The sequence below is a fragment of the Diabrotica virgifera genome, chromosome 3 (assembly GCF_917563875.1).
Source record: "Diabrotica virgifera virgifera chromosome 3, PGI_DIABVI_V3a".
In the NCBI taxonomy this organism is placed as follows: domain Eukaryota; kingdom Metazoa; phylum Arthropoda; class Insecta; order Coleoptera; family Chrysomelidae; genus Diabrotica; species Diabrotica virgifera.
Window position 1 is genome coordinate 241,426,376 of NC_065445.1, and position 18,964 is coordinate 241,445,339.

The 18,964-nt window shown below is 31.7% G+C and overlaps 1 protein-coding gene across 1 annotated transcript; it reads left to right on the plus strand.

Annotated features, from left to right (window-relative positions):
- The first annotated feature begins 183 nt into the window (after positions 1-183).
- On the plus strand, positions 184-18,418 carry LOC114325847 (pancreatic lipase-related protein 2-like). The gene is made up of 5 exons (XM_028273980.2): positions 184-295; positions 8,451-8,929; positions 12,290-12,455; positions 16,439-16,790; positions 18,307-18,418. The coding sequence occupies exons 1-5, from the start codon at positions 241-243 to the stop codon at positions 18,362-18,364; spliced, it is 1,110 nt and encodes a 369-aa protein (XP_028129781.1). The 5' UTR covers positions 184-240; the 3' UTR covers positions 18,365-18,418.
- The last annotated feature ends 546 nt before the right edge of the window (positions 18,419-18,964 follow it).

Genomic DNA, 18,964 nt, shown 5'->3' on the forward strand with positions numbered 1-18,964 from the left:
TATTATCCTCTATTGACTTTATAATTTACGATTTAATAATTTTTAACGAATTTTTTATTTACACTTGATACATATATCAATTCAATAGAGCATTTTAAAATAAGTTTGATTCATTACCAATTGTTGATTTCATGGTTTACACCTTTTGGGTGACAATTTAATTAAAATATACCACTTTTACGATGGGAGTATTATTTATAAATAACTGTGGTTATTTTGCAAACTATAGAAGCCATCAAAATGAAATATTGCAAGATCTATATCAGTTTGTTGCTACTAGGAGTGTGCCATTTATGTGAGTTGTTACTATTATTTTTATTGACACATTAATTTAACTTGGAAAAATTTACTTATTATTTTTATAGAATAACCGGTGGTTCACATTTTTCCTATGTGTCCTGCCCAGTTCCTGAACATGAAAATTTTGTATGTACTTACACTACATCTGTTACTGTTGATCGTCTTCTTATTTCTTCATTAGATTTGCGTTGTTCAACAATTGATAAGGTCCACAAGGAAAAGAAAATGTTTCTCCTGTAGTTGGCTGTATACCATCAATCACAAAAATTGGAAAAAATCCTTTGTAAAAGGTATACAATTTTATTAAAATCCCTTTAAAGGACTACATCACAACAAAACGTTTACGATTTTTATAAAAATCATCATCAGTGTTAGATAAACTAAATGCTAGCTGAGCCACCAAATAAAAATATCTGGGTAAAAACCCTTTAAATATAACATAGATGCGTTAAAAGTGCATACTTTAATAAAATATGCTTACATTTTATTAAAGCATGCACTTTTAACGCATCTGTGTTATATTTAAAGGGTTTTTACCCGCATATTTTTCTTTGGTGGCTCAGATAGCATCCAGTTTATCTAACACTGATGATGATTTTTTATAAAAATCGAAAACGTTTTGTTGTGATGTAGCCCTTTAAGGCGATTTTAATAAAATTTTATACCTTTTACAAATAGTCCAGAAAGCCACTGCGCATCCGCTAGGAAAAATATTCTGATTCAGATTTTTTGCACAATCTTACCCAAAAAGGACTCCTTTTAACAAATTTGCATGTTGCCAGGACCAAAAGGTGGTCAAAAATTTTTTAAACTTTTTTTTTTGTTTTTTTTTCCTAAAATTATTTTTTTTGTATGGAAAAAGTATTTTTAGGTTTTTTGGATCATTCCAAACAGAAAAGGTGTTTAGTGACTTTTCTCTAAAAATGATAGTTTTTGACATATAAGCGATTAAAAATTGAAAAATTTGCGAAATCGGCCATTTCTAACCTCAAAAACTATGTGAAAAACTGAAAATTAAAATGTTGGCAAGGTAGGTAGATATTTTTTAAACATCGATCGATGAAATCCCGAAGAGTTTTTTGCAATACAATATTCAAAACTCATTTGTTTTTTAATTGCTAATCAAGCGTGCGCGACACTATTTTCCACCGACAGTATGGTGCAAATGAAAGGAATAAATTCGTTATTTCGTAAACCGGTGACTTTAAGGAAAAATCTTAAAACAGGTCGATTTTTATTTTTAAGTTATGATATTGTGGCATATACGGTATACTAGTGACGTCATCCGTCTGGGCGTGATGACGTAATCGATGATTTTTTAAATGAAAATAGGGGTCGTGTGGTAGCTCATTTTAAAGGTTCTTCAATTCTCTATTCGGTAGTGTAAACATTTACATAATTATTTATACAGGGTGTCCTTCTACTTCTTTTTTTGTCAAATAATTTAATTTAATAAAAAATTTTGGACACCCTGTATAAATAATTATATAAATGTTTATATTACCGTAAGATGGGGTTACTTTGATCAAAATTAATCTTTCATCGCACCTAGCAATCATAAAGTTATGATTTGCTTTTTGAAAAAAATATATTTAAATCGGTTTTTACTTAGCTATTACACTATATAAAAATATTCTCAAAAAATAAAATATTTTAATAGAAAAAAAAAGATAAATGCCTGATCAAAGTTACACTTCAAGTGGGGTTACTTTGATCACACATACATTTTACCTGATATTTATATTGTAACCCCTAAAATTCAAAAACAAAATATTAGAAAAAGTGTTGTTATGTTTGCTAATAATTATAAACAAAAATAGGTGAAAATTCAAGGCTAGGTATTAAATATATACAAAAATTTAACATTTCTTCAAGGCTTTAATTAAACACGAAAGTTTTTACACAGAAAACTAATCAAAGACAGAATTTGCAAAAGTATGTCGACCTCTGTGTATTATAGGCTGACTCAATTTTAAAATGATATTATGTAAGGGTACTTCACAAATATCATTAACATGTGGAAAAATAAAAGTAGTATTTTTTTCACCATATGGCCTCATACAATTTATAAGATATGACTGTTTTGCTTTATCTGCTTCCAATATTTGAGCTACAAATTTTTTAATTTTCTCAGTTTTTAACTGTTTGTCATAAATAAACTGCACCACAACGAAACAATCTTTTTCGAGATTATCAACACTAGGTTTTATAAAAGGAGAGTTTTTTATTGGTCCCATACCAGAACATTCACCAATATCATTTGATATATTTGAACTTTCGTTCTTTCCATGATGTTTTGTACTACCAGTCTCTTTCTCATCAGAAATTAATTCATCAGTTTCAGATTCTAGTTTGTCATGATCGGACTCTTGTGCGTCGTGAATGCTAGAATTTTCACTATCACTGCTCTCAATTGTGGCTATGCTCTTACCCGGATCAACATTTAATCGTTTCTTTCTTAGCGGTTTGGACGTATTGTTGTCGTTATTGCCAAACATTTTTTCTTTTAGAAAATTTGTTAGAACACTTTCCTACATTTTGCACAATTTCACCGTCGTTTTCATTTGAAGGTAATTTATTTAATACTTCACATTTATTAAGGGGATATATACCTGTAGCAGCAAAACTGTTTATTAAATTTCGCCGTACCGCAGATTCTTCTTTATCACCTGGACGTGGCTCACTTGACCTGTGTTTGGATGGTTGAAACTTTGATTTATCCATCTGATCTAAACACTGTCTTAAAAGGATAGGAAAACGATCTTTAGGCACAGTAGTTAGACGTAAATTTTGTAGTTTCCAAGTTGTTAGTGTAGCACGCCATGCGCTCTTCATGGGTCTAAAAAATCCGACATCTAGGGGTTGGCACAGATGAGTCGAATTTGGCACTAAGCAAACGAAACTGATGTTGTTCTCATTGCATGTTTTTATTACATCCCCATCTAGGTGTGAAGAAAGGTTATCTCCTAAGAGTACTTTTCTGCCTTGTAATCTTTTGGCATGCGGTAAAAAGGAAGTCATAAACCAGTCGCGAAAAGTGACTGTATCTATCCAACCGCTAAATGTTCTATTGTATCTACTGCCTCTCGAACAACATGGTTGATCGCAACAAGGTGCTCCAACAGGACCATTTTCTTTCCACGTGTCGTAAAGATGGGTAATTTTATAGATAATGTAAGGAGGTAACAGTATTCCACTAGCAGAACCACAAATCATTATACTAGTTGCCGTCTTGGAATGATTACATATTTTTTCGGGGTATTTTACCCCTGGTCTGTATATTCCCCATTTCTTTCCTGGGTCGTCAGATACATTGGACTCATCATAATTAAATATGTTTTCAGGTGGTACATCTTTTAAAGTATCTGATAAGTTTGCAAAATAAGCCTCAATCGTTTCTCTGGAAATTTTACTTCGTACTTGTTTAATGTTTGTGGATAAACGTTGGCCAAATTAATTTTTGTGTCGTATTAATAGACTAAGGGCCCAATCTTTTCCCGGCATGTTATTGACAAACTTATTGACCACCCTTCCTTGACGTTCCAAATAACATTTGGCCATCATTCTTATATCGAGTAAAGTTTGCGGAAAACCCCAATCTGCACACTTAGCCGCTGCTGCTAAAATAGCTTTTTCTTCAACATGACTGAAAACCGGCTGATCTCCTGGATTTTTAATATGTGCCCCTTTGAATTTGTTACGAAGTGTTCCAAACGGAATTTTATACGTTGCTGAAGGTCCTCTTAAGGTAAGACTTCCAGTAACGATGTCATTAAGTGCTCGTTCTACCGTTTCTTCATCGTAATTTTTGTAAGGCCTACTGCCAAGACGTTTTGTGTACGTACGCACCATATTTCTGAAAAAGAAAATGTACACTAGTAGACTATTTTATACGCTGGGGTTACTTTGATCACTGATTAAAGAAGCCCCACCTCTCCGATCAAAGTTACCCCGCGACACAATATTAAAAATAAGAACATGGTAAAATACAGTACGTTAAAATTTGAGGTTAAACCTACATCATGAAAGTACCTATATTAACATAACGAAATGATTTTGTTACCTAAATAAGATGCCTATAGCTTACTATAGAAGTAATTTTGGTGCTAAAATATGCACAAATTATTGTTTCTTACAATAATACTTACATGTATGTATATTTGCCAGAGAACACGTGAAACACGACTCACAATGGTTAACAATAACATTCCACTGTTGCCACGTATAAAAATTACAGAGAAATATTCGATCAGTTTCGATTGAAATGAAATACATTTTAGGCGGGAAGTTATGATTAAAGTAGCCCCCGGGGATTAAAGTAGCCCCATCTTACGGTACTGAATAGAGAATTGAAGAACCTTTCAAATGAGCTAGCACACGACCCCTATTTTTATTTAAAAAAATCATCGATTACGTCATCACGTCCAGATGGATGACGTCAGTAGTATACTATATATGCCACAATATCATAACTTAAAAATAAAAATCGACCTGTTTCGGGATTTTTCCTTAAAGTCGCCGGTTTACAAAATAACGAATTTATTCCTTTCATTTGCACCATACTGTCGGTGAAAAATAGTGTCGCGTATGCTTGATTAGCAATTAAAAAACAAAGGAGTTTTGAATATGGTATTGCAAAAAACTCTTCGGGATTTCATCAATCGATGTTTAAAGAATGGCAACATTTGGCAACATTCAAATTTTCAGTTTTTCACATAGTTTTTGAAATTTAAAAATGGCTGATTTCGCAATTTTTCTATTTTTAATCGCTTATATGTCAAAAACTATCATTTTTAGAGAAAAGTCACTAAAGACCTTTTCTGTTTGGAATGATCCAAAAAACCTAAAAAAACTTTTGTCCATTCAAAAAAAAAACAATTTTAGGAAAAAAAAAACGTTTAAAAAATTTTTGACCACCTTTTGGTCCTGGCAACATGCAAATTTGTTAAAAGGAGTCCTTTTTGAGTAAGATTGTGCAAAAAATCCGATTCTGAATATTTTTTCTAGCGGATGCGCAGTGGCTTTCTGGACTAAAAGGATTTTTTCCAATTGATAAGGATCATAATTATTGTTATTTAAAATTCTTCAAAGTTTGTTGACTTCGTAGTATTTTTTCTTTGGTTATAGTTAGAAAATATACACTGATGACGTTTAGGTTGGAATAAATTCATTATCTCGAGAATAGACGATTTTGGAGAGAAATGCCGAAACAAGACAATGTTTGTTTTTAAATTATGATTTTTTCGCATATTATATCATACTAGTAACATCATACATCTGGGCGTGATGACGTAATCGATCATTTTTTAAATGATAGTAGGAGTCGTGTGATAGCTCATTTGAATGGTCATTTAATTCTTTTCTCCGTAATATAAACATAATTACTTATACAGAGTGTCCAAAAACATTTTTTCTACGACCGTTTAATAATATACTCATTATTCGCTATTTTTTAATAGATAATAACACCCATTATTTTACCCGTGAGTAATAATTCATTACTCACTGGCTGAAGCTACTCGCGGGTCATTACCTACTCACGGGTTGAAGTTAGATTCAAGTGGTGCATGGCACTTTTAATATACCTATTAGCAAATAAAATTACTTAAATTTGTTTATTTAATAAAATAATCATTGTAATTTATATGAAAAATTGAATTTGAAAAATGTTTAAAGGATTTTTAACTTTAACTATGGGTTAGTACATTGTTTACGTTTTAATTTCAACATTTGACATTTTAAAATTGACGTTATTAAAAGGTAAACAATAAACAATCAGTATTAATTTTGTAAAAGGACTTACGGATATGAAATTCATATCAATGAATTATGTTTTACTTACTGTTCATTGTACAATAGATTTTAATTGGGAGCACACGTTCTTTTTCATGTAATTGCATTAAAATATGTCTTATTTTTAAAAGCCACCGCCATTCCATGACATAATGACAACTTTTTGATTGATTTATAAGCTCAACGAGTGTAATTCCAACAGTGTTGCCACAGTTATATAAAATATATTTTTTTTTATGAAAAATAAAATATTTCGTTTTAAATAATGTTAGTAGTTGATAATTATATTTTCTACTAATACAAATAAAAAAAGGTCGTAGAAAAAGTATAGTATTCTACTTGCATGTAATGGCTATTACTCACTCTGATGAATTACGACACTCGCCAACGGCTCGTGTCGCAAACTTTATCATCATGAGTAATAGCCCTCATTACATGCTCGTTGAATAATATACTATTTTTGAATTAAATTAATTGAGACAAAAAGACGAATGTATGTAATTCATTTAATTCAATATACATTTTAGTGCTGGCAGGGAACAGAAATAAATGTTTATTTGACAAATAAATATTGTTTTTCGCTTTTTAGCTTCTACACACCTGTCTCTTAGCAGTTTGAACATTAAATCTAAGCGAAAAGCAATGTTTATTTGTAAAATAAACATTTTTTAATAAAAAGTTAGTAAAATGTATTTTGAAATAAATAAACTGCTTACATCCTTCTTTTTGTGTCAATTAATTTAATCAAAAACTTTGTTTGGAAACCCTGAATAAATAATTATGTTAATGTTTAAACTAATGAATAGAGAATTGAAAACCATTTCAAATGAGCTAGCAGACGACTCCTATTCTCATTTTAAAAAATCATTGATTACGTGATCACGCCCAAATTGATGACGTCACCAGTATGATATTCATGCCAAAAAATCATAATTCAAAAATAAATACCGACCTGTTTCGGGATTTATCTCTAAAGTCGCCGGTTCTCGAGAAAATGAATTTATTCCAACCCAAACGTCCTCATTGTATATGTAATTTAATTTTTTTTAAATAAAAAGCAGAAATAAAATATTTTAACAAGATAAACAATTTATTGAAATAAAGTAACATAATAGTGTAATCTACAAAATCCAAAATATCGAGATATTTAGTTTACAAAACTTAAGTGGGTAGACACGAAATTTGATTGCAATGCTTTTTAGATGCATTCATTTTTTTCGAATCCTGAGAAAACTAATTAGTATTTTTTTAAAATTTCAACGCAAAATGACAGATTATCTTATTGCCGAGGGTTGAAAGTCCCTAAAGACCTCTATAATATTTATTTGAAGTTAGAGGGCCGAGAAGAAAAACGAAAATAAAGTGTAATTATTAATTTCAAATATTTTATTCAAAAGAAACCTTTTGTTTATTTTAAGGGACTTTCGGCCCTCGGTAATAATGTAATCTTTCAATCTGCATTTAAATTTTTCAAAAATATTTATTGGTTTTTTCAGGATTTGAAAAAAATTAGTGCATTTAAACGAGCATTGCAAGCAAATTTTGCGCCTATGCTATTAAATAAAAAATTCTAATGTTTTGTTGGGCCTTCTCTGGAACGAATTAAACTTATTACTCATTACTCATACCTTCAAATATTGCATTCAAAAATTTTTAAAAATATATACTTGTCATTACAAGGTAACTGTAGCTAATAGGTCTGGATCCCGCGTATGAAAAAAAAGTTGATAAATAGCAAGCTGAAAATTTGTTAATAGCTTAAGGGTGTCTAGTCGGATAAACTTTGATATATGGGAACACTGGAACAGGGGCAGTTTCAATTGTGGAACAGGTTAAAAATTTGGAACGGTCAGACCACGAAAACGGCGCATTTATTTTGTCCGACAGAACAGACTTAAACTCTCCGAACAGAGATTAAACTCTCATGCAAAAATCAGACTGCTATTTATCACCAAATGGGCGTTTTAATGAGTGGAACATGTAGAATATGTCAAATGACAGGAATTATGACAGGTGATAAATAGCAGTCTGATTTTTGCATGAGAGTTTAATCTCTGTTCGGAGAGTTTAAGTCTGTTCTGTCAGACAAAATAAATGTGCCGTTTTCGTGTTCTGACCGTTCCAAATTTTTAAGCTGTTCCACAATTAAAACTGCCCCTGTTCCAGTGTTCCCATATATAAAAGTTTGTCCGACTAGACACCCTTAAGCTATTAACAAATTTTCAGCTTGCTATTAATCAACTTTTTTTTCATACGCGGGATCCAGACCTATAACCCCATATAAACATAACATTTGACTTACACGTGCCACAACTCTACAGTTTTAAAATCAGATTTCTTACTCTAAAATATTTCAGCAATTGGTATGGAACAAGACTTAAAAGATTTAGTAAACTTTTTGCAAAATTGTACGGGCGGCAATGCTCTGGTAGAGGATCTCTTGTCACATAATCCTGGAAACCCCAGATCTCCCAAAGACCCCAAAGATTTAGAATACTTTTTGTACAAGGATAAGGGTGGCAATATTCAACGAGAGTACCTAATACCATATACTCCTGTAAAAGTCAGATCTTCCCCATCCGATGTAACATATATATTCTTCAGTAAGGCCAACCCTATCGATGGCGTAGAGGTTAACATTAACAATATCGAGAAATTGGCCAGGACATCATTTAGATCGTGGCGAGAAACTATTTTTGTCATCCATGGTTGGTTGGGAAGCCGTGAAGCAGATGTTAACTCATATATCAGAAGAAATTTATTAAGGTATCATAATGTCAATATCTTTGTTGTCGATTGGAGTCCAATTGCTGGAGATCTTTATGTTTTTGCACAGGTAAAAAAAATTAATAATTTGTATCTATATCCGTTTTCTATATATATCCATTTCTATTTCTAAAAATTATACGTCAAAGGATATATAGACTGTGCGAAGAAAAAATCAGCCGAACACAGTTGTTTCTCGAAATGCAGTGGGTACAAGAGAGGTTCTATTTAGTATACAAGTGCTATTTCAACGATGTAGAGACGTAAATTGCGATATTTATGCATGTTTCATTGATTACCATAAAGCGTTCGATACAGTAAAGCACGACAAGCTGATGAAGATATTAACCAATATTAAAATTAACACCTGCGATTTAAGGATTATCAGCAATCTGTACTGGAATCAAACATCCTCTATCCGGACAGAGGCAGGAGAATCCGACGATATCAAAATCAAACGTGGGGACCGTCAGGGATGTATATTATCCCCACTGCTGTTTAACATCTACTCTGAGGAAATCTTTCAAGAAGCAGTGGATGATGTTGAATCCGGAATTCGAGTTAACGGAGAATGTATCAATAATATAAGATACTCAGATTACACTGTGGTATTCGCTGACAGTTCTGAAGCCCTACAGGAGTTAATGAACAGAATCGCAGAAGTCAGTCAGAGATCCGGACTTTCACTAAACACTAAGAAAATAAAATGTATGATTATCTCTAAGAACAAACATCAATTTGGACGAATCAGTGTGAAAGGTCAACAAATAGAAAGAGTAAAAACATATACTTACCTTGTTACGAACGTCAATGAAAATTGGGACCATTCTATAGACATCAAATGAAGGATATAGAAAGCAAGATCTGCATTTCAAAAAATGGCAAAGTTGTTCAAATGTCATGATTTGTCGATACCCGTAAAAGTCAGATTACTACGATGTTACATCTTTCCTATACTGTTGTACGGAGTTGAGTCGTGGACTCTCACAGACGCCACCTGCAAGAAAATTGAGGCTTTTGAGATGTGGCTTTATCGTCGAATCCTGAAGATATCTTATACCGACCATATTACTAATGAGGGTGTTTTGCTGGGAATGCAAAAAGAAAGAGCTGTTAATCAAAATAAAACCAGCCAAAATCGAATACCTCGGCCACATCATGAGGAACAGTGAAAGATATGGACTGATGCAACTGGTCTTACAGGGAAAAGTACAGGGAACACAAACACTATAAATCTTTTCAGAGCAGCAGTGTGCAAAGTACAGATTGCCATGATAGTCGCCAACATCCGAAACGGATAGGCACTACAAGAAGAAGATCTATATCCGAGATAACTGACTAAATTGAAATTATAGTGGAGTCAGTGGAGTTGTTACTTACAGAAAAAATTAACCAAGATAGAACTTTTTATAATTCCATTACGAAATGTATAATAAACAACATATCAAAAAGTTCTAGTTTAATAGAAGTTGCATAAGTTTTGATTAAACAAAAGAGCTGCGAAATTATTTGTTTTTTAAGTAGCTACGGAAATATAAATTTTAGAAAAAAACTGATTTGACCATTGAAAAATTCAAAAAATTTTTACCAAAAAACTATATATTAATTAAAAATGTTTCTAAAATTAAATCTACAACTTCTATATTTTTTAATTTATAACACTCAAATCACCCCTCTCACAAACATTGGCGCATTATATGACAATGTTCGGCGGAGCGCGCGTTGAGTTAATTGAACATAACTTTTTAACTAATTGATCAAAATAAGTTCTACAAATTAGAAGTAAAAGTTGAACATTAAAGCTATTTTATAATTATATTACAGAAAAAAATATGTGCATAAGTACAGTGTAGACAGAAAGTGGATTCAGACTTATATGAATTTTGTTTAAAAATTTTTATTCATATGTTGCAATTTTACCTATAAAAATCTGAAACCTACACAAATTACTCTTCAAACATCGTACTAAACGATCTTTCATTAAAAAAAATCTCAAAAATGTCGTTCAAATGACACGTCTCAAAAAATGTAATGTTTTGAACCTACGAAAAACTATTTGTTCCGTAAGTTCAAACTGTTTTCATAACAGGTTTTGCTTATGTAATGATGGCATCTGGTTTTCAAGCTCCAAAATTTTTCAAAATTTTATACATACGTACATAAATATACAAAAGGGGGTAAAATTATGGAATATGGAATTGATCAAAATAAGTTCTACAAATTAGAAGTAAAAGTTGAACATTAAAGCTATTTTATAATTATATTACAGAAAAAAATATGTGCATAAGTACAGTGTAGACAGAAAGTGGATTCAGACTTAAATGAATTTTGTTTAAAAAATTTTATTCATATGTTGCAATTTTACCTATAAAAATCTGAAACCTACACAAATTACTCTTCAAACATCGTACTAAACGATCTTTCATTAAAAAAAATCTCAAAAATGTCGTTCAAATGACACGTCTCAAAAAATGTCATGTTTTGAACCTACGGAAAACTATATGTGTTCCGTAAGTTCAAACTGTTTTCATAACAGGTTTTGCTTATGTAATGATGGCATCTGGTTTTCAAGCTCCAAAATTTTTCAAAATTTTATACATACGTACATAAATATAAAAAAGGGGGTAAAATTATGGAATAAATTGATTTTTTTTTTGAGAATAGGAGATTTTGGACAGAAATCCTGAAACAGGTCGTTTTTTATTTTTAAATTATAATTGTTGCGCATATGTATCATACATACTAATGACTTCATTCGTCTGATCGTGATGACGTAATCGATAATTTTTTTAAATGAGAATATGTATCGTGTAATAGTTCATTTTACCATAAATATTTATACAGGGTGGCCAAAAAAATAAATTTTGGTTTAAGTTAATTCATAGAAAAAGAAAAATGTATGTAATTTATTTACAGAAAATAGAAAAAAAAAAGTTTATTTGACAAATAAAAATTGCTTTCCGTTAAAATCCAATGTTTAAGCTGCGACCTACCTGCCTCTTAGCAGTTTCAACATCTAATATTATTATTTAAAGGAGAAGCAATGTTTATTTGTCATATAAATATTTTTTTCTCATTTATGATAGCAGTAAAATGTATTTTGAATCAAATAAATTACATGCATTCTTCTTTTTATGTGAATTAATTTAATTGAAAAATTATTTTTTTTGGCAACCTCTATAAATAATTATTATGATAACGTTTATATTACTGAAAAGAGAATTGAATAGCCTTTCAGATGAACTATTACACGACCTCTATTATCAACATTAATATCACAAGAGAGTGAGAATAAATTGACCATCATGCGACAATTTTTCGAAAACTTGTTGTCTGTCAATAGATGCGAGAGCCCGGAGGGCTCGAAAGGTTAATTGTTAATTTGTATTAATATCAACAACTCATACATATATAAATACATCTTTTCTAGAGTCAAGTGAGAAAGGTTGGAGAGTATGTAGCAGATTTCGTTAGATCCCTGATTAATGTATACAGTTTACAACTTGATAGGTTGACACTTGTTGGTCATTCCCTTGGAGCTCATATCTGTGGGAATGCTGGAGCTGCTCTGAATGGCCAGGTCGAGACAATTGTTGGTAAGGTCCCATTATTTTTTTTTAGACATTATTAGGATATTCTAACATTAGATATTATAGTTTGGGAATCTCTCAGGACAATGTTATAATTGTTTTAGAGATAAACTAGTAGATAGTAGGATGTAGATACAGATGCATTAGAGTTGCAACCATGTTTTAAATAAATAGTCTAAGAGACGATATAAGGTCAAATGTTTCGAAGTCCAAATCGGGTTTCTTTGTCAAAATACAAAATACTTCTAAAATAAACAAAAATGTTGTTGCTAAGTAAAAAAATTCTTCTAATAATTTATTTAATCTGACTCCTTTATATTGGCAATTCAGACGTATATTATACATTTTAAAGTAGAAGACTTTAAAATAATATCGCCAATATTTATGAGTTGCGTTCTTGGGACGATTTTACTAAAAGATAGTTCATTCGATTACATGAAATCAATCCCAACTCAAGAATATCCGTCACAAAAAAATCATAGCATGTGATCTGTCTTTAAAAAATAACCAAATGCAACGATGACAGTAAAATTCTCGCGTTAGAGATTTCATAGTAAATTACCAGGGAAAACCAGGAAAAAACCTCGTGATACTATCCCGACTTCGTGAGTATTTGGTCTTACATTTAGTTTACATACTTTCAAAAAACTAATACCAAATTCTGACTTGAATAAGTTTAAATTATTAATAATATTAATAATACATAGATATATAATAAGTAATACTAAAATATAAAACTTGATATGTTATTGACTTACTAATCGTGGTAATTTTCTTTCTATTGACTTCCTCTTTCAGTATGGGTAACCACATCTTACTGCAATCTACCGAGGAATTTGCGACACAATTGGTTTCATTTAGCATAATTAGAGCCGCTTCTTTGATTTTTCTCTTTTTACTATCTGATTCTTTCAGGACTATACTTGATAAAAGAATATAAAATAATCAGAAAATACCACGATTAGTAAGTCAATAATATATCGACTTATTACAAATTTTATATTTTAGTATTAATTATTATATATCTATGTACTATTAATATCATTTATAATTTAAATATATTAAAGTCAGAATTTGGTATTAGTTTTTTGAAAGTAAATTAAAAAATGTAAGACCAAATACCTACGATGTCGATATAGTATCACGAGGTTTTTTCCTGGTTTTCCCTCGTGATTTACTATGGAATCTCTAACGCGAGAATTTTACTGTCATCGTTGCATTTGGTTGTCTTTTTAAGGACAGATCACATGCTATGAATTTTTTGTGACGGATGTTCTTGAGTTGGGATTGATTTCATGTAATCGAATGAACTATCTTTTAGTAAAATCGTCCCAGGAACGCAACTCATAAATATTGGCGATATCATTTTAAAGTCTTCTACTTTAAAATGTATAATATACGTCTGAATTGCCAATATAAATGAGTCAGATTAAATAAATTATTAGAAGAATTTTTTTACTTAGTAACAACATTTTTGTTTATTTTAGTAGTATTTTGTATTTTGACAACGAAACCAAATTTGGGCTTCGAAACGTTAATTAAATTATATTTTCAATTTAATTGTGGCTTATTTCCAATCTAAACAGTTAATCATAAAAATGCCACAAGGAAATAGCTTCAGAACCACATTAAAAATTTTTGGATTTGTAATTTAGTATGTTAACAATCATTCTAAAAATCATGGGTGCCCGATCCAATTTTGTTCTGACTATAATTAATTAATAATTAAGAAATGACGTTTTTTAATTAAAAATATATTCGACCCGGTCAGGTATTACTTCAGATTTTTTGGATCATTCCCAACAAAAGCAGGGCTGGATTTACATATGGGCTGATAGGACCCAGGGCGGCAGAATTCAGGGGGCTGAAAATTATGGTGAAAAAGTAAAAAATGGCGTGGGGGAGGGCGCCAAATTATGGATAGCCCAGAGGTGGCAAATCTTCAAATCCGCCTCTGAAGAAAAAATGTCTTTTGTGTAATTTTTCTCTTAAGTTGATCGTTTTAAAGTTATAAACAATTTCTTCTTCTTTTTCTTATTTTTCTTTTATATAGGCAGTACTGCCTGTTTTTGTTCAACGGTGCCTTCTATTCTGCCCCTAAATTATCGTTCCGTCTTTTCCTTGGGTGTCCTATACTTCTTTTGCCTAACGGTGACTTGTCCCTTGCTTTTCTTACTATCCTTGATTCAGCCATCCTGCTTATGTGTTCATTCCACTCTTTTGCTCTGTTCTTTGCCTAGGTATTTATATTGTGTACCCCACATATGCGTCTGATTTCCGCACTTCTTACCCTGTCCAATAATTTTTGTCCATTAAAAAGATCGGTCTCGATCGACCTTATATCGGATCCTCTACTGTTACTAATAGTTTCAATAATACTAATATTTAGTCTAAAAGAAGATTACCGAGATGAAAATCACCAAATAAGATGAATAGTGGAATATTTATACGACCGAAAGGATTGATAGTTAAAGGCAACGTAGCGGGCAACAGATTCAGAGGAAGATTTCTAGCACGATGGTCGTACCAAATAAAGGAGAAAAGGAGATGATTGCTTGCTCATTTTCCGAACTAAAATAATTTACCCAGGATGAAGATATTTGGATAGAAATACTCGGATTTTCCTAGTAAAATTATAAAAAACCGAGTATTCCTTTTGTGCGAAAGTAATGTGGGTAGTGTTGCCCAAATGCAAGGCCAAGAAGAGACTTACAAAGTCTTGGTCTTGGTCTTGGTATTAAGCTCCCGGTCATGGTCTTGGTCTTGGTCTTGCAGCAAGAGTCTTGCAAGTCTCGCAGTTCCCTATTAGCCTATTGCATATCTTTGAACAACGTAACAGAGAGGTACATTTTAAGCTGGAATATCATAGTCATAGTAAAGACCAGCCAAATTAATAAATATCTACACCAGCTGTTCTCAATCTGCGGTGCATGCACAAAACGCAAAAACAGCCAACATCAGCCACAATTATTATAGTTAATTTGATTACCTAGCTATTTCCGTTAGGTGGTAACAAAAATAATAAAAAGTATTTTGTGGTGTACCTACATGACCCAAAAAGATTGAGAATTACTGATCTAGACAATTGACGTAAATTTTTTAGAGAAGTGTATATCGTTATTAAATAATATTTCGGTATTTTGTTAGGGTATCCGACATTATCTGTTCTTTTGTCCCGGTATCATACTTTTAAATATTATACGCGCTGTCTCGGCAAATTTTGTTTAACCGAGTGACCTCATAGCACATTCAGCAAAAACAATACATAATGGTCTTACTATTATATATACCGATAAGATTTGTGTGTTTAAATTCCTAGAAAACTAATAATGAAAAAAATTAATTATTTATTAGGTATATTTTTTATCAGCTAATTTAAAAAGTTTGGATACGATATTCAATATTACTATCGGCGTCGCAAAGCAAGAATGTTAGGTTATGATTAGAAGGCGACTATTCTCATAACCCGGACAATTAATTTCAGAGAAGTCATCTGCTGGGAAGAAATATACAAAATATTTTATTTTTATATTGTAATAATCACCTCTGATTACGTGTAAATGTGTGAAGTGTTCTTTAAATGGATATTTTGATTCGCTATGTATGCTTATGGTATTGTTCGTAATGCGCATGAACAAGACCAAGACTGCAAGACCAAGACCGATTTTGGGCAACACTAAATGTGGGTAATAAGCAATTTGGATTTAGATATGACCTGCGAACTAAGAGAGGCACTATTTTGTATGCGCGTTTTCTTAAAAAAAAGTTGTGAATTCCGAAAGAAAGTTTAAGTTTGTTTCATCGACTTCGAGAAGGCATTCGATCAAGTGCAACCCGATACACTTTTCGATTTTTCACGGCAATTTTTCAAAAATAGGTACTTATTAGTTTTCTCAGGATTAAAAAAATGAATGCATTTAAATAGAATTGGACGAAGATTTTGCGCCTACCCCTTAATACAAGCATTAATAAATATAATAATTTTTCAGGTTTTGATCCGGCTGGTCCTTTATTCATAGCGTCCTACAAAGACAACCGTATAGACAAAGACGACGCAATAAACGTCCAAATCATCCACACCAATGGAGGAAGGCTACTAAAGCTGGGATATTATGACCCATGTGGAGATTCTGATTTTTATCCTAATGGAGGACGAACGCAACGAGGTTGTGAATGTGACCTAACAGGAATTTGTTCTCACTCTCGGTCATACGAACTATACGCTGAATCACTTACTACTGGAGCTTTTGTTGCTCAAAGATGCGACAGCTATTCAGATTACGAAGACGGTAAATGTTACGGACCAAAAGTCAGCATGGGAATGTTCCCAATTGATAAAAAGTAAGTATTTGCATTCTTCTTGAGCCTGTTTACATCCACTTTTGGACAGAGGCTTCCCATGAACTATCCGCTCTTCTCGTCACCCTAGCCATCGTTTTTATGGTCTTCCTCTACTACGACTGTATTCGCGTGGTCTCCAATGTACAATGTTTCTCGTGCATATTATGCATTAGTACAGTCAAACCCGCTTATTGGAATAGCCTTCGTGCCAGGCAGAAATATTCTTATAACCGGGATATTCCAATAACCGATCATTGGTGGCTAGTCGAAATAAGTTTACCGAATATACGTAATAATGGTATTTACATACTATGCCAATATGTAGTTTTACACACTATGCCAATTTATATAATATATATTATGTAGGTACCTATATGGATTTGTCTTTTGATGTCAATCATACAGTAGTATAACTACTGCTTAATTATCTATGTATTAAATACCAAATTACATTATATATTATGTATGTGAATGAATACAGTAATTAATGTGAAAAGTAATTGAAATATTTGCAATAATATGTAGATATGTAAATATTTTCGTATTAAAATGCAAATAATAAAATTACTTATTTTTTTTTTGAGAAATCATCGGTAATTTGTGCTTTATTGTTGTTAATCCTTGTGGTCATCCTTAATCCATTTGGTTGAATCGAAGTTGTATTGGCGGCAATAAATGAATTGTTACAACCTCACGTCGCGCGTCGGGTTAAAGTAAAATCTTTTCTTTTCAAAATTAACAAAGCCATGATTCACTTCTTGCAAACAAGTAGGTAGGTACTCTTTGGGTGAATTCTAAATAAACTGCTTCTAACAATTTATAACAGTGTTGTAACAGTAGAAAGTGTTTGGTAATGTGTATGTATAATAGAACTTTGTAGACAAATAAAAATTACTTTATGACCCATGACTTTGTCGGCTAAAGATCGAATTGGTACTCCTACCAAAGTAATAAATATTTATTACCTACTTATTAAGAAACCCTAACAATATAAACCAGCACTACAGGTGTTATACAGATTTAAATTTTTAGTAAATTGTACAAAAAAAATTATTGGATGACGTAAAATATATTCTATTAAGAAGTATTGTATAATTAAAATATATTCCAATAAAAGGATAAATTTATTAAGGAGTAAATGAAAACGTTTCGGGACCTGGAATTTATATTCCATAAACCGGGATATTCTTATATCAGGGATTCTAATAAGCGGGTTCGACTGTAGTAAAATTAGCTATAGGTAGCGTCGTAGGACGAAACCTGAAATTCATATACAGGGTGCCCAGAGACTCTCCTGACAAACGAATACCACATATTCCTCAGATCTTGTCCAAAAATAAAGCTTCCTAAGGGAGCTAGAGCTCTTTAAATATGGCGCCTGGTAATTAGTTTTTCTTTAAATATCCCTAAAACGCTTCTGTTTAGAAAAATTAAAATTGGTACGAAAATTGTAAAAATTCAATTTTTTATTTGGCTTTGTAAGTTATAACTATTTTTTTGCTTTTATTTGTTTCAGTGCTTCTGGTACCTACTACCTTAATACCAACAGTCAGTCCCCATATGCTCGAGGTTAAATGTGTTTATTTTAATAAAGAATTAGGTATGTTATCAATAAAGCTTATAGTAAATTCTTGGTTTTTATTTTTTATTATAAAGCTAATACTAGCTTATACTAAAATATTTCATACCAAAGGGTACTCCCCGTTAAAATAGGCAAAATGCCCTCACTCCCAGAATTCAATTTTTTTAGTTTTTTACGTTCTATGCAATTAAAAAATGAGATAACGCGGATTTTTAGCTCGCCACCCCCCTTACCCCTCCCCCACAACCAAAAAGGTAGATTTTTAGATTTAATTTTTTTTAGTTGGGTTGTAATTGATTTAAAAATTTCAAAAAATTCATTCATATATCTAAGACTTTTACAAAACATGTCCATTTTTTATGGACCCGTAGGTCGAGTGTACATAACCTCAAAAATTTTTTTAACTTTTTTAAAGCTTATAATTTTTTCTTGGAGGGGGCTGCGGGTCCAATTTTTTTTGCATTTCGTGTATTTTATCAAAATCTATCTCTATGTTTTTTTTAGATTTTACCATCTCCTGCGCCATCTTGAAAAATCCGGACAACTGTTTTTTTAGGGGGTTTTTGGGGATTTTCTCCATTTTATAGACTGC

What these genes read in the sequence shown, in the direction of transcription:
- LOC114325847 (XM_028273980.2), top strand. Translation starts at nt 241, where the DNA reads ATGAAATATTGCAAGATCTATATCAGTTTGTTGCTACTAGGAGTGTGC. An exon ending in ACTAGGAGTGTGCCATTTAT is followed by an intron (nt 296 to 8,450) that starts GTGAGTTGTTAC and finishes AAAATATTTCAG; the next exon opens with CAATTGGTATGGAACAAGAC. An exon ending in CCAGGTCGAGACAATTGTTG is followed by an intron (nt 12,456 to 16,438) that starts GTAAGGTCCCAT and finishes ATAATTTTTCAG; the next exon opens with GTTTTGATCCGGCTGGTCCT.